The sequence below is a fragment of the Dermacentor variabilis genome, chromosome 1 (assembly GCF_050947875.1).
Source record: "Dermacentor variabilis isolate Ectoservices chromosome 1, ASM5094787v1, whole genome shotgun sequence".
NCBI lineage: Eukaryota > Metazoa > Arthropoda > Arachnida > Ixodida > Ixodidae > Dermacentor > Dermacentor variabilis.
In genome coordinates, this window is record NC_134568.1 from 238,150,980 (window position 1) to 238,174,744 (window position 23,765).

Below are 23,765 nucleotides of genomic sequence, written 5' to 3' on the forward strand. Positions count from 1 at the left end.
GTTGCGTAGAACCACAGCCATTTTGGTCGCGTTCTCGAAGTGCCAGCTCATCGTAGGCAACGGACTCTTTTCAGCCACAGCATCTTCTCCGGCCAAAATAATCAGAGGCGCACGGCGCACGGCGCGCATCGCCATTGATAGCCAAGTGGACATCGAAGCACGCCTCCTAAGATTTGGAAAACATTTTCCCTCGTCCTCTGAACCTATCACCACAAGGTCAGTGACTCTGTCTTATCCTCCACGACACTAGCTCGCTCGCGACGGCATTCTGTTTTCGAGCAGTTTCAAGATGTGCATCTTCAAAACCCGTGGCGAAGTGGAGCGATATGTTTCTGCATCACGCTGTTCTTTGTCTTCCGCTCTCGCGTTCGGCCGTTTCCTTTAGCGTCCTCTGGACAGAGCTGTTCTAATTTGCACTTATCACTCCTCCATTTCTCACAGTGTTCGTGAGCATCAACTGGAACGTCAGTGCGTTTCGCCGTAGATATTGAAGATGCATTTCTCGATACTGGTGCCAAGCACAGGATGCCCCAGTGTACATATTACTTCATTACTGCGCTGCTTCAATTCTGCACTTGGGACATGTGCTCTAAAATGAATAATTACGAAGCTAATTAATGAAATTGTGTTAATTAGCTAAGATCACCCTGCGATCTGCCCCGATTTGTCCGCCCCTTCCAAGTAATCCAGCTGACGTCACACAAGAGGAGATCTGTGAGGGCGCTCCTCCCTCACCTCGCTTGTCTCGCGAGTACCGTGCGAGCCGGCAGATCCTCGCGCCGAGCCCGCGCGCCAGTCGACTCCTCCGTTGTGGACGCGGCTTGTTGCTCTGCTCTTGTACTTTGGCCAGTCGCCATGTAATGAGTTTGTGTCCGTGATAAGCCTTTTACCATTCTTTTAAGGGTGACGACACCAGTTTCGAGATATTCTTCACCAAAGTGTGCGACGAAATACTATATTGACATTCAAGTTATTTTGGTGCTTCAATGCATGAAGTGGTCTTTTTGTGGAAAAAAAACAAGAGGAACAACAGTGCATTTTTGCCGCACATTTCACGACGCCTATCCCTAAACTGGTGTCATCCTCAGAATTTGTGCCAGTAGTATGGCTTGCAATCTCACCGGCTGAATATCGTAATTAGTTGAATACTTAGTGAAACTTGGTTAGTCGATTCTGCATTTCTGTTTCCCGTGAGTGTCCGCCTCTTCGAGTAATCCAGCTCGAGGACTAGAATCGCGATATGTGCCACAGGCGAACTTTCAAAAATGTTCAGCAGTCCTCGCAAGGACCTCCGGTATGTATAATAAACGAGAAGAATGGGGATTAATCGAGGGGCCCGATTTTGATTAATCGTATCATAACAAGCCAACAAACAATGACACTATGGAAAACACAGCTGAAATTACTTCAAGATATTAAATGAATTAAACAAATTATAAATCAATGGGAATCATTTATCAGTTCCGTTGAGTGGTGGCGTTGGCTAACACTCCCAGCACTCCCAGGGTTAATTCTAGTAGTAAAACATAAATACCCAAGAAAATGGATGGGAAAATGGCTCCGCGGTAGCTCAATTGGTAGAGCATCGCACGCGTAATGCGAAGTCATGGGATCGGTCCCCATCTGCTGTAAGTTGTTTTTTCATCCACTTCCATTTCCATTGATTTATCATTTGTTTAATTCAAGTAGCAACTACAAGTAATTTCCCCGATGTTTTCCTTGGTGTCATTTTGTCGGCTTGTGATAATACGATTACACACACGCATATATATATATATATATATATATATATATATATATATATTTACGTTTATATATTAACGTATTTACGTTATATATTAATTTTACGTTTACTACAACACACACACAAACACACACACACACACACACACACACATATATATATATATATATATATATATATATATATATATATATGCTGTAGTAAACGTAAAATTTTGGGAGGAGGCTTCTTTATATCTTTACACAGTCTGAAACTAGGTTTCTTGCGCAGTCCCAAATTTCGTTGTAGCTGGCCTTTCAGCAAGCTTTGTCGCTGCTTTGTATACTGCGGACGAAAATGCGGTTTTCTCTTTCTGTACTGCGAGGCCTCCCAAAAAGTAATTTAATTGCAAGAACAGTTGCGGCTCATCACTTTGCCCACGGATGTAGTTGCCGCAGTGCACTGCAGACGCGTGCGTTACACTTAATATGGTATTCGCAGATATGGATACAATGTTCTGCTGCCCGAGTTGTCGCAAGCCGTTCGGTTCCGCATTCTACATTGGACGCCCGGATACTGGTAAGCACCCCAAGAATGCCACCAAGCCAATACAAGGCGAGTACGCACGTGGCAGGAGCGATTTGATTGACTGACGCGGCCTGATGCCGAGGCACACACACACACACATATATATATATATATATATATATATATATATATATATATATATATATATATATATATATATATATATATATATATATATATATATATATATATATAAACATAAATGCAATTTTGTGGGGATGCTGCTTTATACCTATACACTATCTTAAACGATTTTTGCGCGGTCCGAAATTTCGTTGAAGCTTGCCTTTCAGCAAGCTGTCTTTTTCGCTTATTTGTATGCTGGGGCGAAAACCCGGTTTTCTCTTTTTCTTTCTGTGCTCCTGAGGCCTCCGATAAAGTAATTTAACTGCAAGAACAGTTTGCCCACGTACGTAGTTGCCGCAGTGCACTTCAGACGCACGCGTTCCACTTAACGTGGAATTCGCAGTGTGGAATCCAGAATTCTGCTGCATGGATTGCGGCAGGCCACTCAATGATCCCGCACCCTACGCGGTACGCCTGGAGAATCCTAACCACCCCAAGAACGCCACCAAGCCGATACAAGGCGAGTACGCACGTGACAAGAGCGATTTGATTGACGGAAGCAACCTGATGCTGAGGCGTGTATATAAATATATATATATATATATATATATATATATATATATATATATATATATATATATATATATATATATATATATATATATATTGCCTAACATTGTTTCAAATGAAGTGGCGGCGGCAGCGAGCGTTAGTATCGCGCGCTTTTGCTCCGGGGCATGCGGTTTGCCTGAAGAAAGTGAACGGTTTGCTTAACATCTCACGTTTGTCAATGCCAAAATAGAAAAAAAGGCTACGTGCTAAAGAAAACGAGATTACTTAGCTATGTGCGGAAGTTCGGCTGCGACTGTTTCGGGTGCCTTCCCTCCAACAGGCATCATGACCTCTGCCGCGCAACTCATCAAAACAGCCAGGCTCGCACATCAGTCGAAGACTAGTAGCTGGGTCAGCCAACGACTTCAACGGATAAACGTCCCACTTATCGGCGTCAAAGCATTTAACTAAAATGTGCGTCATGATATCCGAAAAGAAGAATACTTTCATCAAAAAGCGCGAGGCGTGAACCACCGCACAACTGCAACCAAGCAACTGAGTCCGAAAGCCGTTCACAGCTTCACTATCGTATTGAGTTATAGAAACCTTTCAAACACAAGATAACCGCAGTGAAGAATCGCTAATTAATTAGTAATAGTATTTCATCTACTAACCTTTATAATTTTTAAGAACAACCCCATTTGTAGCGTAAACAATAATTACTACGACAAAAAAGGCGACTACGAAACCAGCGGTAACCATGTGTACTGTTGCAATAGTCTGCTCAAAACGAAGTTGCGACGGTTACAACCGCGTGCGCACCGACACGCACACACCCGAACGCTACCTTGGCGTTTGTAGCGCTGCCTAAATATTATTACTAATTTCGGTATTTTTACGAAAGTAACACAATTAAAATAGTTTATAACGCCTTTGCAGATGACGTGCACGTGGAGAGCTTTAAGCACCCCAGGAATGCCACCAAGCCGATACGAGGCGAGTACGCAAGTGATGGAAGCGATTTGATTGACTGACGCGACCTGATGCCGAGACGTGTATATACACACACACACACATATATATATATATATACAACGTAAAATAGTTGCGCAAACGTACAATGTTGTGGCTAGGCTGCGTTTTATCTGTACACTATCTCAAACTAGGCTCTTTGCGCTGACCGAAAGTTCGTTGTAGCTATCTTTTCAGCAAGCAGTCTTTGTCGCTGCTTTGTATACTGCGGGCGAAAATGCGCGTTTCACTTTTTTTCTGTACTGCTGAGGCCTCCGAAAAAGTTATTTTTTTTTTAATATTTGGGGTTTTACGTGCCAAAACCACTTGCTGATTATGAGGCACGCCGTAGTGGAGGACTCCGGAAATTTTGACCACCTGGGGTTCTTTAACGTGCACCTAAATCTAAGCACACGGGTGTTTTCGCATTTCGCCCCCATCGAAATGCGGCCGCCGTGGCCGGGATTCGATCCCGCGACCTCGTGCTCAGCAGCCCAACACCATAGCCACTGAGCAACCACGGCGGGTGAAAAAGTTATTTCAATTGCAAGAACAGTTGCGAATCGTCACTTTGGCCACGGACGCTGTTGCCGCAGTGCGCTTCAGACGCGCGCGTTCCGCTTAATGTGGAATTCGAAGATATTGATCCAGAATTTTGCTACATGGAACGTGGCATGCCGGTCAAAGGTCGCGTACGCTTTATGGTGCACGTGGAGATTCCTAAGAGCCCCATGCACGCCAGTAAGCCGAAACAAGACGAGTACGCACGTGGCAGGAGCGATTTGTTTGACGGAAGCCACCCGCTCCTGAGGCGTGTGTATACATGCTGGGTGTGCCAGTTAACTTGGACCGAGATTTAAACAAAAGCCAAGAGCTCTAGAGAAATCGTACCGACTGCATAGTAGCGGCAGTCGTGTGTACTTAAAGCCACTATTTCTTTCATCACGAAGTAATAATTAATTGCTTTTAATCAGTTAACTTTTTAATTGTTGCTTGAATCGCAAACACGTCAATTACAAAGTTGTAGGGGACCTTAAATAACCTCCTAATCAAGCATTTATTTCGTGCTGAAGTGTGCCTGGTTGTTTTTCAAGAAAGGACAAAAGCCCGCGAAATATGAAATAGACACGCTCGCGCGCCGCTGCTCAACCGCCTCACAGCAACCTTTGAAAGATATACGGCTGCATTCGTTTATCGCGGCATCGTATAAGGCTTCGTCAAGTAGGATGGCTGGAGAGGCTTCGCGACCTAACTAGCATGCATCTACGGATGCAAGAATGTTGTGCTCGATCACGAGGCACTCGGGATAGCTTTAACTTTCGCGTATCATAAAATAAAAGCTGCAAAAGAAATTCAGCCAATGTTAAAAAAAAGAACAGTGCTTAAAAGAGCGCGAAAAAAAAAAAAGAAAAATGGCAGCTCTCGAAAGAACAGAAAAGAGTAACTCGGGAGTTTATTTCAATAAAAATTAAACCAAACGCACGTAAAGCGTCTCAGCTGCCCACAAAGAAACATTGAAATGTGCAACTGGTTTATCCATTTACCCTTTCTGTCTCTTGAACTGCAGAAAAAAGGCAAAACAAAGCAGTTTTTTACCTATTTCTATCTTTGTCGCGTTTGATTCAGTCGAAACCTCAGCAGTCATGCAGGCATTATGGAATCATGGGTGTAGACGAGCCCTATGTAAAAATGTACATGGTAAAATGTAAAATGTAAAAATGGTACATAAGAAGCCGATTAATGAGTTAGCGGTGAGAGGGAAAATAGAGGAATTCCAGATCAAGCTACAGAACAGGTATTCGGCTTTAACACCGGAAGAGGACCTTAGTGTTCAAGCAATGAACGACAATCTTGTGGGCATCATTAAGGAGTGTGCAATGGAAGTCGGTGGTAACTCCGTTAGGCAGGATACCAGCAAACTATCGCAGGAGACGAAAGATCTGATCAAGAAACGCCAATGTATGAAAGCATCTAACCCTACAGCTAGAATAGAACTGGCAGAACTTTCGAAGTTAATCAACAAGCGTAAGACAGCCTGACATAAGGAAGTATAATATGGATAGAATTGAACATGCTCTCAGGAACGGAGGAAGCCTAAAAACAGTGAAGAAGAAACTAGTAATTGGCAAGAATCAGATGTATGCGTTAAGAGACAAAGCCGGCAATATCATTACTAATATGGATGAGATAGTTCAAGTGGCTGAGGATTTCTATAGAGATCTATACAGTACCAGTGGCACCCTCGACGATAATGGAAGAGAGAATAGTCTAGAGTCCCACAGGTAACGCCGGAAGAAGTAAAGAAAGCCTTCAGAGCTATTCAAAGGGGGAAGGCAGGTGGGGAGGATCAGTAACAGCAGATTTGTTGAAGGATGGTGGGCAGATTGTTCTAGAGAAACTGGCCACCCTGTATACGCAATGCCTCATGACCTCGAGCGTACCGGAATCTTGGAAGAACGCTAACATATTCCTAATCCATAAGAAAGGGGACGCCAAAGACTTGAAAAATTATAGACCGATCAGCTTACTGTCCGTTGCCTACAAACTATTTACTAAGGTAATCGCAAATAGAATCAGGAACACCTTAGACTTCTGTCAAGCAAAGAACCAGGCAGGATTCCGTAAAGGCTACTCAACAATAGATCATATTCACACTATCAATCAGGTGATAGAGAAATGTGCGGAATATAACCAACCCTTATATATAGCTTTCATTGATTACGAGAAAGCGTTTGATTCTGTCGAAACCTCAGCAGTCATAGAGGTATTACGGAATCAGGGTGTAGACGAGCCGTATGTAAAAATACTGAAAGATATCTATAGCGCCTCCACAGCCACCCTAGTCCTCCATAAAGCAAGCAACAAAATCCCAATAAAGAAAGGCGTCAGGCAGGGAGATACGATATCTCCAATGCTATTCACAGCATGTTTGCAGGAGGTATTCAGAGACCTGGATTGGGAAGAATTGGGGATAAAAGTTAATGGAGAATACCTTAGTAACTTGCGATTCGCTGATGATATTGCCTTGCTTAGTAACTCAGGGGACCAATTGCAATGCATGCTCACTGACCTGGAGAGGCAAAGCAGAAGAGTGGGTCTAAAAATTAATCTGCAGAAAACTAAAGTAATGCTTAACAGTCTCGGAAGAGAACAGCAATTTACAATAGGCAGCGAGGCACTGGAAGTCGTAAAGGAATACATCTACTTAGGGCAGGTAGTGACGGCGGATCCGGATCATGAGACGGAAATAATCAGAAGAATAAGAATGGGCTGGGGCGCGTTTGGCAGGCATTCTCAGATCATGAACAGCAGGTTGCCATTATCCCTCAAGAGAAAAGTATTTAATAGCTGTGTCTTACCAGTACTCACCAACGGGGCAGAAACCTGGAGGCTTACGAAAAGGGTTCTACTCAAATTGAGGACGACGCAACGAGCTATGGAAAGAAGAATGATAGGTGTAACGTTAAGGGGGGGGGATAAGAAGAGAGCCGATTGGGTGAGGGAACAAACGCGAGTTAGTGATATCTTAGTTGAAATTAAGAAAAAGAAATGGGGGGTGGGGGGGCATGGGCAGGGCATGCAATGAGGAGGGAAGATAACCGATAGTCATTAAGGTTTACGGACTGGATTCCAAGAGAAGGGAGGCGTAGCAGGGCGCAGCAGAAAGTTAGGAGGGCGGATGAGATTAAGAAGTTTGCAGGGACAACATGGCCACAATTAGCACATGACCGGGGTAGTTGAAGTACGGGAGAGGCCTTTGCCCTGCAGTGGGCGTAGCCAGGTTGGTGGTGGTGGTGGTGATGATGATGATATCTTTGTCGCAAGCTTTTTTTATGCAAGGATAGGGTGACATCATGAAGGTGCGTTAAACAGTCACGTTTCACCAGTTTTGAGCGCTTATTTTCGACTGCCACTTATATAGCACGTGCTCAAAACAGGTCACCGTCTGAAGCAATACGGTTCTTGCTTCTTTCCAACACTTGTACTGTTGCAGCTTTGACTAACGACGCTGGAATCTTGCGGCAGACTCTGCTTATTTTTGCCTTTAGGGCGTCTGGTGTGGTAGTTTCTCTGCTATACACGCAATCTTTCACGTAGCCCCACAAGAAGAAGTCCAGCGATGTCATGTCCGGCGACGTTGCAGGCCAGAGTGCAAGTTTGTGGCGGCCAATCCACTGTCCAGGAAAAAGCTTGTCGAGCCACGCTCGAGACTGACTATACTACTATGCGAAGGAGCACCATCGTGTTGAAAGCAGATGTTCCGAAGGTGCGCAAGTAGAACGTTGCAACACACGTCGTTCACGGGGCCGTCGAAGATGTCGTTGACGTAGCGTTGCGTCGTTGGTGTTTTGTCAAAAAAGATGAAAGATGGGTCCGGTGATGTTGCCGTCAAAAATACCGCACCAGACATTAAATGACCACTGGTATTGGTGTCGTATTTGTGCCAGCCAGTGAGGATTCCTTTCACTCCTCTAGCGCGCGTTGTGAAGATTATCTTGTGCGTTTCTGGAGAAATTAGCCTCATCTGTCCAAAGCATGCGAGTGAGAAAGTCCGGTTCTTCTTCACATTTCGTGAAAATCCAATTTGCAAAGTCAAGTATGTTTCCAAGATCTCTGTCTTCAAGTTTTCGATGAAGATGTACATGGTACGGGTGCATATGACATTTTTTTTAATCCTCCACACTGATGACCTTCAGTTCCGGCCTCCGCACTGGCTTCGCGCACACTACCGTGAGGGTTAGCAGCAAAGAATGCCAAAACATCCGTTTCCGCTTCTTGAACTACCGTCGCAGTCCTATGTCGCTTGCTTGTTGTGAAGCTACCCGTCTCGCAAAAGACTTAATTCGTACGTTCGAAGTATTGTTGACGGACTTGGGCGTCCTCCACAATGGCACATCCGCAATAGCTTGGCCGCCTTCCTCTTGTCGCCGTGCGTCATCCCCGTAGCCAGGATCATTTTAGCCTTCTGATCATTCGTGAAGGGCATGACTCTCTTCTTGAAGAGCAGGTCACTGGCGTGGTACCGTTGAGGTCACCCGTCATTATCTACGCACTGACACGCCAAGTAAAAATGATATGCGTAATCGACAACAGCATATGCTAGCTGTACAAATCCGCCAAAACGCATTAGATGCTAAAGATGCTATTTCTAAAGGGAACAAAAGGAACATACGTTCCGGGCGCGCCTATCTGCAGAACGAGTGCGAAAAATTACAGTCCCAAGTGCGCCGTCACGGTTTCCCGGCTTCGGCCGGGAAACCGTGACGGCCGAGGCCTCCGAAAATGTTATTTTAATTGCAAGAACAGTTGCGGCTCGTCAGTTTGCCCACGAACACAGATGTCGCGGTGCACTTCAAATGCGCGCGTTCCAATTAACATGGAATTCGCAGATATTGATCCAGAATTCGGTAACATGGATCGTGGCAAGCCCTTCAACTGTCACGTACCCTACAAGGGACTGCCGGAGAGTCCTACGAACACCAAGAGCGCCACCAAGCCGATACAAGGCGAGTACGCATGTGGCAGGAGCGATTTGATTGACGGAAGCGGCCTGATGCCGAGGCGTGTATATATATATATATATATATATATATATATATATATATATACGAGGTCTGTTAGAAAAGTATCCGACCTTTCGCCGAAGAAAAAAAACTGGCATAACTGGAGCGTTGGAAAGCTAATAATCACCTTCAAAGTAGTCTCCTTGGAACTCCACACACTTCTCCCAGCGGTGCTGCCATTGTTGGAAGCATTCCGAGAAGGCCTCTTTCGGTATGGAGTTTAGCTCAGCTGTCGTTGCAGCCATAATGTCCTCTCTTGTCTGAAATCTCGCTCCTTTCAATGGCCTCGTGGTTTTAGGAAACAGCTAGAATTAGCAGGAGGCCATATCAGGAGAGTAAGGAGCCTGCTGAACTACAGGAGTCTGGGTTTTCGCCAAAAAAGTATGAATCAAATGCGAGGAATGTGCAGATGCCTTGTCGTGATGGATGCGCCAATTTCTTGTTGACCACAACTCCTGTCTCTTGCGCCGCACAGCATCACGTAGGCGACGGAGGACATCCCTGTAGTACGCTTTGGTGATTGTTTGACCCTGTGGTGCGTACTCGTGGTGTACTCCACCGCGGAAGTCAAAGAAAGCAGTCATCATCATTTTGACGTTGCTGCGCACTTGGCGGGCCTTCTTTAGTCTTGGTGACGTGGAATGCTTTCACTGTGACGACTGGGATTTGGTTTCTGGGTCGTACCAGTGCACCCAAGCCTCGTCACCTGCGATTGGGATGTTCATGAAGTCGGGATCACTGTTTGTGGAATCCAGCATGCCTTGTGAGACTTCAACACGAAGTTGCTCCACCATGAGCAACTTGGGCACGAATTTCGCCACAACTCTCTTCATGGCCAAATCTTCGGTCATAATGGAATGTGCAGAAAAAGTGCTGATGCCCACCTTTTCCGCAATTTCTCGGATAGTCACATGACGGTCCCGCATCACCACAGCATTCCCTTCGGCAATGACCTGATCATTTCGGCATGTTGATGGCCTACCGGAGCGTGGCTCGCTCTCCACCGATGTGCGGTCGTCTTTAAACCGGTTGTACCACTTCTTAATCTGTGCGCTGCTCATAGCATCGTCACCGAAAGCCGCCTGAATCTTCCGAATGGTTTCCACATGGCTGTCGCCCAGTGTCTGGCAAAATTTGATGCAATAGCGCTGCTCCAGTCGCTCCACCATTTTCCTTGCAATAAAAAACCGACGAGACCACTGCGCACTACCTCGCTCAAACGCTCCGTCCCAGCGACTGACGCTATCAGCAGGCGGGAAAAAAATTTGCGCATGCGCACGAAGGTTCAAGGTCGGCTGATGCAAGCGCGCTTGTTTCAAATCCATCAGGTGCTCGCAAAAAAATGTCGGATACTTTTCTAACAGACCTCGTATATATATATATATATATATATATATATATATATATATATATATATATATATATATATATATATATATATATATATATATATATATATATTATGCCGGGTGATTGCCGGTGATGACGCAAATAGGCACATTCCAGACCCGGTCTCCTCTATCTTCAGCTTGCTGCAGCCGTCTCCGAATCGTGGAGGTCATGCTGCGGAACCGCGATTGTTAACAATGTTCCGGGTTTTGCTTCATTTCTGGTGCGCGGTAATGGCTATGATTTTCGCCTATGCCTTCGGACATGAGAATTTCAGTGTTAGAAACGTCTTCTTTCTTTTTTCTCTTCCTTTCTTTCTTACCTTTTTTTTACGCGAGCTTTTCCTGACGCCTCCCCATCTACTCCTATTTCAAACTTAAATTTTTTCGTGGAGGCTGTTTTATATATACACTATCTGAAACTAGGTTTTTTGCATGGACCGAAATATCGTTGCAGCTGGCCAGCAAGCTGTCTTTGTCGCTGCTTTGTGTACTGTGGGCGAAAATTTTGTTTTCTCTTTCATTTTTCTGTACTACCGAGGTCTCCGAAGAAGGGATTTTAATTGCAGGAACAGTTGCAGTTCGTCACTTCCCGACGGACGCAGTTGCCGCAGTGCACTTAGACGTGCGTTCCACCTAAATTCGCAGATATGGATTCAGAGTTCTGCTGCATACAATGCGGCAAGCAGTTCAACGGTCCCGTACCTTACATGGGACACCTGCGGAGTCCTAAGCACCTCAAGAACGCCACCGAGCCGATACAAGGCCGATACGTGCCGATACGTGGTAGGAGCGACTCGGTTGACGCAAGCGGCCTGATGCCGAGGCGTGGGATGCCCATCATGTGCCATGTGTGCAACGTCCCACTTAACTCTCCAGCACTCTTGGAAATCCACAAGAAGGTACGCTACTTATATATATATATATATACATACGAGAGAAGAGTGACCGAGGATCTCGATTTTTGTTAATCATGACCATTGTGGGGTCTTCGGTCTCACAGGAGTACCTATTACCGCGGGTTCGAGCTTAGCGAGCCAGAGGGCTGCGTCAGCCGTCACCCTCTAGCGCCGCTGCGCTCGAGCTCAGGCCGCGAGGGGCTATCGAGCGACGCACGCAAGAACACGGTATTGCCCCGAGTTGACGGAAACCGTTTATTGTATCCGGCGGCACCCGACACTGCACCAACGCCCGGTCCCGGGGCGGCGGGGAACCAAATGGGTCCCGCACTATTAAGTCCGCCCCACATTCAGCGTTTCTACCGGCGTTTTTTGGCGTTGCGTCTCCCGGCGTGGTCGCATGAACGGCGCCAGAGAGGGCGTCCAGCCGCACGAGCGGCACGCGGACCAGCGCCAGCGCAGCGTCGTACAATGTGACCAGATTTATTTTACCAGATACCTCCTAAGCTAATTGTATAATATCAATGAAAAGAGCTGTCATAAGTATTCTTCAATGCAATACTTATGCCTTTTGCATAGTTTTACGCTAAATAAAATATTCAGGGCTGTGTAGAAAAATTACACAAGGCTAAGCTTCAGAAAACTGGCAGCAATATCGGCGTGAACATCACGAGCGGTCGGCGCGTCGGCGTGCGAAGCTGAGCATCGAGGGTTCTTTATTCTATGATAGAGGGGGAAGTAGGTGCTTTTTATTGCTAGACGCCATACGCCACATCATGGAAAGAAGGCAGCAGCTTTTGCTGCTAAAAAAGAAGCTCCTGCTTCTCATTTGGTACACCCGGCAGGACGATGGCGGCGACTTCAATCCACAAAACGTTTTTTTTAACACGATTCTTGTGTTCCTTGTGTTTGGTCTGCCACAATATCGGCCTTGCTTCTACAATGGCTATAAGAAGCTCGTTATCGATGTTCGCCGGTAGCATGATTGAAGCGACCAAACAAACAGCAATGGCGGCGCGAACTGCGAATCTGCGGAAGTTTCTTGCAAGAGTTGCCAGCAGCGCGGCCACGCCCTGCCACGCGCTGATTGGTCGGCGCTGTCGAGCCGCTTCCGACGGCGGCGGCGAGATCTGGTGTCCCTTGAGCACGACGTTTTGGCTTGGCGCCAGCCTCAGCGTCGACGCCGAGCGACGCCGGGTGACAAAACGCCAGAAAACGCCGGGAAAACGCTGAATGTGGGGCGGCCTTTAAGGGCGAAAAATACAGGCAGGGGCGCCCATATCAGATCGCTGCGAGAGCACACGCTCAAGCTGGGACACGCTGCTTGAAAAAGTCCCAGCGGCTGTGCTACTCGCTCTCGCGATAATGGGCCAACTCGCGAGAGCTCCGGCAATCTCCTTCGTCTTGGGCCTCCGATAAGTGCGGCCCGGCGTGGTACGACCTCGCACGAGCACTAGGCACCCGTTCTTCGGCTTAGCGCCCGGAAAGTATCAACACAAGATACGCGCTTCCCGCGCGGGCAAGGGCACCGTGCGTGAGTACAAGTCCCCAAAAAATTAAACTATGGGGTTTTACGTGCCAAAAGCACTTTCTGATTATGAGGCACGCCGTAGAAAGGAACTCCGGAAATTTTGCCCACCCGAGGTTCTTTAACGTGCGCCTAAATGTAAGTACACGGTTGTTTTCGCATTTCGCCCCCATCAAAATGCGGCCGCCGTGGCCGGGTTTCGATCCCGCGACGTCGTGCTTAGCAGCCCAGCACATAGCCATTAGGCAACCACGGCGGGTTTCAAGTCCTAGTCCCAAAGGCACAGTCCCAAGGGAGAAGAGACACGCTACCTGACGCTACTGCCACGAGTGTAGTCGCCAGCGGCCGCCGTGACATCATAGCCCCACCCTCACCGTCAGGATGGATGGATGGATGGATGTTATGAGCGTCCCCTTTGGAACGGGGTGGTGGGTTGCGCCACCAAGCTCTTCCTATCATACTGCCTAATGTCCTACTTTGGTTAAACAAACAAAAAAAACACTATTAACTACCCCACCCAAATTTTCTGATCCCCTATTTCGAACTGTGCTTTTGTACGTCTCCGTCTTTTGTCGTTTCCCTACTTTTCTTCCGCCAATCCTCCAATCGCCTCTTACTAATGCCTATTGCGGATATGTTTATTTTTCCACTACTCCCGCTGAACACAAGGGCTTCAAGGAGGCCAGTGGTGCCTAAATCGACCGCTGGCTAGACGTCTTCACATTCTAATAAAACCTGCTCCAGAAGGAAGAAGAAGCACATGCTTCTTCTTCCTTCTTATATCTCGCTTTATAGGTGCATGTTCTAAGGCATTCCGATCTCACTTTGAAAAGTAATGAGCTTCCCTTTGAGTTATCATAAATTGTTTCTTCCCTGATTTCGTTTTTTACTTTTAAGTAGTTACTCATGGCAGGTTTCTTTTGCATTGTCAGCACCCATGAGATTATTTCAGCCTCTCTGGCTTTCCAATTAACCTTCTTTGTTGCTGTGTTGCCCACTCTACAGGCCGCATACTTGTTGGCAAGCTTACTAGTTCTTTTCATCCACTGTGAATCAATGTTCTTCCTGTACAGATACTTCAACACTCTTCCAGCCCATCTACTTTCTTCCATATTTCTCAGCCGTTCTTCATACTCAATTTTACTGCGAGCTTCCCTCACTTCAAAACTAGTCCAGCCCATGTCACCCTGCACAGTTTCATTTGTAGTCTTCTCGTGAGCGCCCAATGTGAGGCGACCCACTGACCTTTGGTTCCCGTCGAGTCCTGATTGTAACCCTGATTTAAAGCAAACAACCGCATTTCCAAAAGTAAGTCCTGGAGCCATTACACCTATATATATATATATATATATATATATATATATATATATATATATATATATATATATTGCCTTCGTTTATCCTAATACCAAGGTATTTATATTCTGTTACCCGAGGTATTTCTTGGCCCTGTATCTCCACTGTCTGTTCACTGTTTTCATTGAATGCCATAACACCTGACTTTCTAACACTAAATTTCAAACCTAAATTGTTGCCTTCCTGTCCACAGATATTAGCCAGACGTTGCAAATCACTTTGCTTGTTAGCTAGCAACACAATGTCGTCCGCATAAAATAAACCTGGGAAGTCTGCTATACTACTGTACCCGCCTGTTTGTATGAGAGATTAAACCCGATATTACTTCCTTCTAGCGCCCTCTCCATCCTCACCATGTACATCATAAACAGTAGTGGGGATAAAGGGCACCCCTGCCTCAGTCCCTTGTTGATATGAACTTTCTCCTCGTTCCTCATCCCTTCCCATTCAACGCAAACAGTATTTTCTAGGTAAATCTCTCTCAAAAGCTGTGGACAATCGTTACCTAAGCCTTCCCCTTCCAGAATATCCCCCAAAATGTTGCGGTCTACGTTGTCGTAGGCTCCTGTAATGTCTAAAAAGGTCACATACAACGGTCTGCTTTCTGCTTTTGATATTTCAATACACTGAGTAAGAACAAACAAGTTATCATCCAAACACCTACCTATTCTGAAGCCATTCTGAAGCTCTCCCAAAATGTCATTATTCTCTGCCCATGCTTGAAGCTTTAATTTGATTGGCTGCATTACTAGCCTGTATGTTACCGATGTAATGGTCAACGGTACATACGAGTGAATTCTGTCTTTCTCCCCCTTACCTTTATAAATTAAATTCATTCTACTGTGCCGCCAACTGTCTGGTATTCGTCTATCTTTTAAAGTTTTTTCCACTGCTTTCACCAGAGCTTCCTTACTTTTTGATCCTAGTTCATTTATCAGCCTAACGGGAACCTCATCTAGCCCTGTGGCTGTGCGCTTAGGAATTTTCTCTTCCGCTTTCTTCCAGTTTAAATTTGTAAGCACTAGCTCCTTTCCCACTTGGGTCTCTTTCATGCTCTTTTTTTCTTCAAATACAACCTCGTCATTGCCTTGGAAAGATTCGGCTGTTACTTTTCGGATGTAATTTATTGCCGCTTCTCCTTCCAGTCTATTTTCATCTTCGCCTAGGATATGTTATTGTATTGTTGTTGACTTCCTGCCTAATAATTTTATATGGTTCCAAAATATTCTAGGTGCGGCCTTCTTTTTCTCACGTATTTCTGACAACCAACGTTCACTTTCACCTTTTAATTTTGCTTGCACCGCACCAGTACTTGAACTATAGACTTTTTCTCCCGGTGTATTTCCCATTTACTGGTTACTTCATCCTGCGGCAACTGCGCCTTCTTTGCCTGCCTGTGCTCTCGAGATTCTTTCTGTCGTTCGGCGATCGCTTCTCGTATCTCCTTGTTCCACCAGCTTTTCGGTTTCTCTTTTCCTTTCCAACGAACATGTTGTTTCTCTTTCCGTATTTCTGTGGTTATTACACTTGGAAGCTCACCATATTCCGACTCCTTACTCGGCCATTTGCCAAGTTCTTCCTCAACTCTAGTGACTATATTTGCTATTTGTTCAGCGTCCCAATTTGGACTGGCCATTTTGCTCTCCTTGTTCTCTTTCCCAACTACATATCCCATTTTCAAAATGATGCGTTTATGGTCACTCCCTATGCTGCTAAACCCTTCCTCATCGATGACCATTTCTCTCAACTTATCATAATTTCCTTCTGTCATCAGACAGTAATCAATGGTCGATTGCCGGTTTCCCACTTCCCACGTGATCTGTCCTTCACACTTATGCCCTGTATTCACGATAACGAGGTTATGTTGCTCACAAAGGTCTAGCATTGACTTCCCGTTATTGTCGGTATAGCCATCTAAATCCTGTATGTGGGCATTCATGTCACCTAATAGGACAATTTCAGCACCATTCCCGAAATCCTTAATATTAGCGCTTATGCATTCCACTAACTCTTTATTCTTCTCTGTGCAATTTTTTCCGGTCCACAAATACGTAACGCCCTGCCAAGTTTCTTCCCACTCATTGTACCTGATAACCAAAGATGCTCTTGACATTGTGAATTTACTCTTTTCCATTTGGCTCCCTGATGGATGAGCATTCCGACTCCCCCTCCCTTTCTTTCCGACTTAGTTCTGTTGCACCCTTCCCAAACATAATTCTCAATAACTGGCGGCTCTGCTGAGTCTCTAAGGTGCGTTTCTGTAAACGCATACACCCCTATTTGTTCTCTATGTAACTGCTCTTCAATCTGTGTCCACTTTTCCTTTCTTCTGCCGCCATGCATGTTTATGTAGCCTATTGCATGGCAGGCTCTTTTTCTTGCTTTCCTCCTTTTTCTGTTATTGACGGCGATGCTCTTCTGATGTTCGCCTAGGGGACCTTCTTCATTACTATCTACTCTGACCTCCTCAGCGCCCGCGGGCCCCCTAAAAAAGCAACAGCGCGACCACCAAATCGCCAGCCCACTTCTCGTACCAGCCTGTAATTGAAGTGGATTCCGTCTCGTTTAAAACCACCACAACTTCTCACTTCCCTGTTTACTTCGACAACCTCGAAGGCTTTCTCTCGGCTCATTTTCCAAATTTCCTCATTAGCAGCCACTACGGCTCTTTTCACGTGACTGTCACGTACAGGTACCTCCGACACCGTGCACACAACGATCTGCACCAACGATCTGCACCTGAGGGGATAGCTCGCGCAAGTCGTCCACCCCCTTCGCCAAGCGCTGGGCTAGTCCTGGCCCTTTCCTGTTTAGGACGTCATTTAGCCCACCTGCTACTATGACAAGGTTGCGCCCGTGGGCACTTTCCGTGAGCTTTTCTTTTGCTCGCTCCATGACAGAACCCAATGTTCGCCCTGGAAATGTCCCTACCGCCACTCTTTTGTCGCCTTTCACCCTCTCCACAATTGCTTTAGAGCACCCAGCCAGGTTTGAGTCGCCGGCGATAATCACCCTTTCACTCTCTCCTACCTCGCCCTGCTTCCCTTTGTCCTTTTCCGCGTGATTCGGACTCGACAAGGGGCATTGTCCCCTGGGCTTCTGCTTTTTCCGCGTGGCGGCCTCAAGGTAGGCGCCACTCTTTCCAGCTAACCCTTCATCACGCTGCATGCATTCCACGTATTTCTCTGACACTCCCTCGCCTGTCGCGTCGGGGGTCTGCGTTCCATTGTCACGCACATTCTCGTTCACAATGGCGGCCCTGTTCAGCTTTTCCTCGGCTGCTACAAGTCTCTTTTCAACTACCTTCCGTGCATAACGTTTCCTGTTTAGCTCATTTTTGAGCTCTTGCGCCTGTTTGAGAAGCCCTTCCTGAAAAACCTCCATTTTCTGCAGCCTAGTATCGACATCACATTGTGTGCCGGTTGATTCGATGCCCCCTCCATTCTCATCCGTCTCCTCATCTGCCTTGAGGGACCCCCCGCGCACTGCTTGCTTTCCCGCCTTTCTCGGCATGTATTTCACGGCTTTTTGCAAATACTACAATACTATAATAATGCTACTACTGACTCAAATACTATATACTATAATATTATATCCATGCAGAGCGCGTGCCTTTCAGCAAAGACCGATACGCACAGGATCCAAATCCTCAAAATGTCGCAAAGCAACTCTCACCAATGTTTCAAAAACAATCAATGCCGCGGAGACCGAAGGTATGACACGCTCTCGCACGCGCTCAACCACGCGGCCACGCTCTCACTTTCCTACCAAAACACACACAGTAAAACCACTAATAGCTATTTGTCTTGCCACTTCCAAGCTACCATTTAAAGACTACGAACACTCAACGTCCCACCCGGCTGCACGTGTTGTAGCACGTGGCACGAAAGGACGCTCTAACCACCCTGCAAAACCAAATGTACACGAAGCACACCCGCGCACCCGAAATGCGAGAGACAAAAAAAGGAAAGGAAAACCACCTAATTATATTTAAAGGCAAAAGATCAGCAAATAAAAAACAGAAGCAAGCTCAAAGCATGCACAAAAACTTATGATTTCGTCGCTGCCACGGAGCTCTGAAAAGCACGTCCATTCGCCACAAAATCCAAACAAGAACCCCATCGCGAATGGAGCCAGCCATCGCGAATGGAGCGCCACCGCTGACAAACCGTTCGGAGCGAGGAGGGGATGAGGCGTAGGGATGGCAGAACGTGTAATGCGCCCGCGCCATGGCGTGGCGAATTCCCAAATCCCCACACCATATAAAGGCAACAGACAATGTAGCCAACAAAAGTGTAGAAGAAATTGGATGTCGTTGAAAGTTGAAGTAATGAAAAAAAGAGGAATACAAGTGGACTAAGAGATCACTCGCCGCTGGTGGGAGCTGAACCCACAACCTCCGCATTACGCGTGCGTTGCACAATTATATATATATATATATATATATATATATATATATATATATATATATATATATATATATATATATATATATATCTGTGTGTGTTTAAGAACGTGAAGAAAGGTAACCGAGGGGCCCCATCGCTTCGACCGCCTCAATGATCTCCGGCTTTCTCTTTGACTCTGCAATTTGAGGCCCAACTCTCTGGCCAAGCTAAACAATTTCGGCTTCTTTAGTGCTTCTTGGCTGCACTTAGTGCTGCTAACTCTTCACTCTATAAGAACCTCGACGTACTCAAAACTTTTGTCAACGGTTAAAGAAAATCACTGCTCTGTACTTCTCCCCAAAATACGTAAAGCCAAGTGATGTCTTAGTGAAGAGAAGCCGGGCATTCACCGTATGCAGTGATGAATCCTGACACATTCCTTCCGAACGTTGTCACCAGGACGAAGAGGAGACGTTCTCTTAGATGTCGTCCAAAGTTGTGGTCACCACGGTAGCGTATCCCAATCGCTGCCAACCAGTTGTTGCGTTCTCCAGGGTAGCGTACCCCACCGCTGCCGAGTTGTTGCGCCGCCTGTTTCTCGAAGCTAGACCGACGTTACTATTGGGTAGCGTGGCGTTGTCGGCGGGCTGCAGGCATCCGGTTGACCATGGCGATGAGGCAGGGACGAGACGATTTCTAGTGCGAAACTTACACGGTTTATTCAATGGTTGGTGAAAGTTGTAAAAGAAGAGAATGAAGTGAATTTAAAAAAGTACATTACGTCCCTTTAAATAGGCCCACTAAAATCTTAGGTGGCATCTTGCTCACGTCAACGTCACGTGACATGCACTGAGTCCTCATCGGTGATTTGCGGCTGCTCCTTCTTTCCTGGGCGAGGTTGCACGTCCCCGTTGGCGCTTTGCGGCTGCTCTTCTCAGGTGAGCCTGGACGGGCCCGCTTCCGCAGGTGGCAACGCGCAGGTCCGGGATCGTCGGCGCTTATCCTTTCTTCTAGGCGACGTTGGTTCACGGAAAGGACGTCTGGTTGTGGATGGGCGGCTGACTGTGGATGGGCGAGTGATTCCCTCTCTTCTAGGCGTCGTTGGTTTGCGGAAAGGGCCCTCCCTTTGGAGTTGGACAGTTCGTGGAAAGGGTTCTTCTAAAGTCTCAGACTCACAAAGGGGCCTGTAAGCATTGCGGGGCGCCAGCCTGACCGGTAACGACTCGAGACAACCACAACAAATTGAGAATCCACTCTTCGTTCAGATGAGGCATGGTGGTCAAGCATCCTGCTTGCCCGGGGTGTTACGCGCCAGCCGTAACAAGGCCCAGTCAAGCCGTTTAAAACAGCTTTTTTCCCGGGTGTCCCTCCAGAATTGTGTATTTCTTCTGGAAAATAAAACTGAAATGAATTGAATGTATGTGTACAATGTATACATGCAAATTTATAATTAATTCAATTACGTACAGCCTCATCAGCCGGAGGTATCAAGTACGACGCCATTTTGAAAAGGCTGCATGACGACGATTTTGTTTGCTTCTGTGATTGGCTGGTGGAGTAACACAACTCCGCGCGGTCCGTGTGCCTTGGTTGCCAACTGCTGTTTTTTTTAATGTTGTATTCTACTAAAGTAATCTTTATTTTACGCTTTCGGCTCTTTGCTTGTTCTTGGCACTGTTCTTCCTGCGCTTCTTTCCTGCGCGAGTCCATTTGACATGGTTCCTTGTTTGCCAAGTAGAGAGGGGTGTCGCATAGGCGTGGCTGTAAAACACACCTTATTTCATTTCTCTTTTGTGGGTTTACACTTTTTATGGCCGAATGGTGGGCGTTATTCACATTTCTGCTAGTAAAGGTACCCCTCCCCCTCATTTGCATAGAAAAGTTACCTTGGGTTACCTCCCCCTCCCCCCCCCGCCCCTCCCCTCCCGAAAAAAAATCCTGGGTACGTGCTTGATGGCTGTAGTTTCTTGCCACCGTGCGCTAAGGGAGTATTTTCGAAGCTGGTAACTGGAACGGTAATGCATTTCACAGTGCATTTCATGGGTGTATATCTGGAAATTGATGTTAATCTTAGGATATAATCTCGGCTTCAATTTTGCAGTCTTTAAACACACGCACACGCGCACACGCGCACACACAGATACAATGAAGTCACGATAACTCGCCGAACGTTCCTCTCTTGGCAACTAATCCCCTTCCTAAGTGGCCTGGCCACATTGGATACAAATACATACATGGATTTTTTTTTAGTCATGTATCCGCCATTTGTGGTGCATTTATATACATCTTCAATGATAATTTTGTGTATCTTGCACTTATGTCTTTTAGTCATAGCCCTGTGCAATACTTTCCTTTTCTCCTTTTGTCCTGTATATTTTGCATTTCCTTATATCGTTGTTGGTCCACATTACTCAATTCCCACTGGGCCCTGTAAGATATCTTACATACATACATACATACATACATACATACATACATACATACATACATACATACATACATACATACATACATACATACATACATACATACATACATACATACATACATACATACATACATACATACATACATACATACATACATACATAGCCTGACAATTTCGAGAAGGGAATTTCGAGACCTTACCCGAGCGAAATAAATCTGCTGGCGCAACCAGGTAGCCGATTGAGGTAGAAGCTGGGAAGATAGTGACCGTCTGCCGGACACCACAAAATTTAGGAAATCCAGAGCTTAGGCTGTAGGTCTTACGTCGTATCGGAGCAGTTTAATGTAGAAGGTGCGACACAGTAGTGATCATGTGTTTGGAAGATCATAAGTGAACGACAGCGTTACTTTTCAAAGGATTCTAGATACTTTTCTGACGTGTTCCAAACGCACAAGGCTTAGTGCGGAGCACACAGAGACAAGACTCGTGGATAATATTTGTAGAAACTGCACAAAACAAGACAAACAAAAAAGAGCCAACGAAGATGAACCTTTACCATCATGGTCAACAAGAAGTCTTGCTCAACACTTGTGGACTTGCGCTACTCAAAAATAGATATATGTAATGGCGGTCATATTTTACTTTGTTCTTGCAGTGCTACAAGTAAGTCAGAGGGATCACTGGTGCTGGCCACTGATGAAAATGACGTATGTTACATTAATTCATGATTTTTTTATCCTCGTACGTTCCGCTTCATGAGTACATAGAAGCGAGGAGTGGTAACTATTATATTAGTGAAAACATTATTGAAAGCAATAGTGATAGTTATGGCAGTGACATAAGCTCGAAAGTGGTTCCTCTACAGTTCGGGGAACACAAAGTCATGGCATGCTTTCTTGCGACATGTGGCAATACCTATTTTGAAGCTATTATTACTGCGGATGACGGCTCAAGCAGAAGCCGCTCTTTCAAAGCAGAATTAGTCTAATGAAGTTTATGGAACACTTAGACTCGACCGCTTATGCTGCGATGACAGGATATGGTGGTAAGTGGATATTAGGCTTGATTCCCTCACACGTACTGCAGGGCAAGAATCACTTGCGGAAGGTCAAGAACCTAGAGATGCGGGCTCAAATCATGGCCGCAGGAGATGGAGGACCTTCGCAAGCCGGGCCCTCGTATGCTCGCACGGAAACTTTTAGGGCCACTCCTGCCGCATCCGCTTCTAGGCACCGGTCGACGATCGATGAGGCAGCCTCCGACCTGTCCTGCAGGCGTTGCGGCATTTTGCTCTTCGAAAGCTCGCTGTACAAGGCTGAACACATGAAGACCTTCTCCCACATGCGCCGGGCCACCTCTGACACCGACTCGGTTTCCCGTTCAGTGAGCAAGCTCTCCATTGACGATTATCAGTGAGACGAGCTGACGAGGACTGGGGAGACGACCGGCTCGGGCTATAAACCCCAAAGTCCACGTTTGCGATGACTCCATTGATCGACTACCCGGACGCAACGAAAAAAAAAAGCGAGGAGGATTTTTGTTTTTTTTAAAAAGGCATCACCTGCTTTTCCCGGTCTATTGCCGGGTACATACCTCCCGCTTACTTTTTTCCCTCTTCTTTTCTTTTTCTCCCCTTTTGAAATCATGCGTGCGCGGAAGCACTGTCATTTTGTCTACTCTTTCACTATTCCCGTGTTTCTTTGTTTTTGCTTTTGTTTCTACAAATATGGGTTCCTTGCTTTCTTTATGTAGGCAACACTCTGCTGAAAATAAAGTTGGTACTGTGAACTCGATGAGAGTTGTGATTTGGACTTGTTGATAGCTCATTACTATATACAGCGCTGTGCGTGTGTCGTGTTCTGTCTATGCACTAGCTAGTAGCGCTACACGGAACGCCTTCGTTGTTGTGTAGTCTGTAGACGATGAAATAGTTCTCGTGTTGCAAGGAGCCAGCTTCTGATAATTACCGTAGTGCGCTGTGCAGTGAAGAGGAGGCGAGGGCCATGGCACGCACAATTGCTCAATTACAGCTTTTTTCGGTGACTAAATACAAGCAGGCAAAAGCTGTTCCAAAAAGTATTGCTTGTTCTTCTGTTTTAATTAATATTTTGCTCAGCTGTGCTCATTTCTCTCGTGATGTGCATTGTGTCTTGATACGGACAATATTTCCTTTTTTTTTGCTTATGCGACTGAAGTTTATAGTGATCATTTTGAAGTTTTATTGAATTTTTTAAAATATAGCATGTTGCAGAAAACCAAATTGTAGTCCTCGAG

General features: G+C 46.0%; 2 protein-coding genes across 2 annotated transcripts; one reads left to right on the top strand and one right to left on the bottom strand.

Annotated features, from left to right (window-relative positions):
- On the top strand, positions 1 to 23,284 carry LOC142573130 (uncharacterized). The gene is made up of 7 exons (XM_075682660.1): positions 1 to 216; positions 2,225 to 2,302; positions 2,781 to 2,897; positions 3,869 to 3,925; positions 9,331 to 9,447; positions 11,541 to 11,794; positions 22,578 to 23,284. The coding sequence occupies exons 2-7, from the start codon at positions 2,227 to 2,229 to the stop codon at positions 22,905 to 22,907; spliced, it is 951 nt and encodes a 316-aa protein (XP_075538775.1). The 5' UTR covers positions 1 to 216; positions 2,225 to 2,226; the 3' UTR covers positions 22,908 to 23,284.
- Positions 10,152 to 10,673, bottom strand: LOC142574691 (protein GVQW3-like). Its single transcript, XM_075683724.1, has one exon. It carries the CDS (start codon positions 10,671 to 10,673, stop codon positions 10,152 to 10,154), a length of 522 nt encoding a protein of 173 aa, XP_075539839.1.
- Positions 23,285 to 23,765: the final 481 nt, after the last annotated feature.

Coding starts and splice junctions, on each gene's coding strand:
- LOC142574691 (XM_075683724.1), bottom strand. CDS start 10,673: ATGGTGGAGCGACTGGAGCAGCGCTATTGCATCAAATTTTGCCAGACA.
- LOC142573130 (XM_075682660.1), top strand. CDS start 2,227: ATGGATACAATGTTCTGCTGCCCGAGTTGTCGCAAGCCGTTCGGTTCC. Junction 2,303..2,780: donor CATTGGACGCCCGGATACTG/GTAAGCACCCCA, acceptor TGGAATTCGCAG/TGTGGAATCCAGAATTCTGC. Junction 11,795..22,577: donor TCTTGGAAATCCACAAGAAG/GTACGCTACTTA, acceptor CACGTACTGCAG/GGCAAGAATCACTTGCGGAA.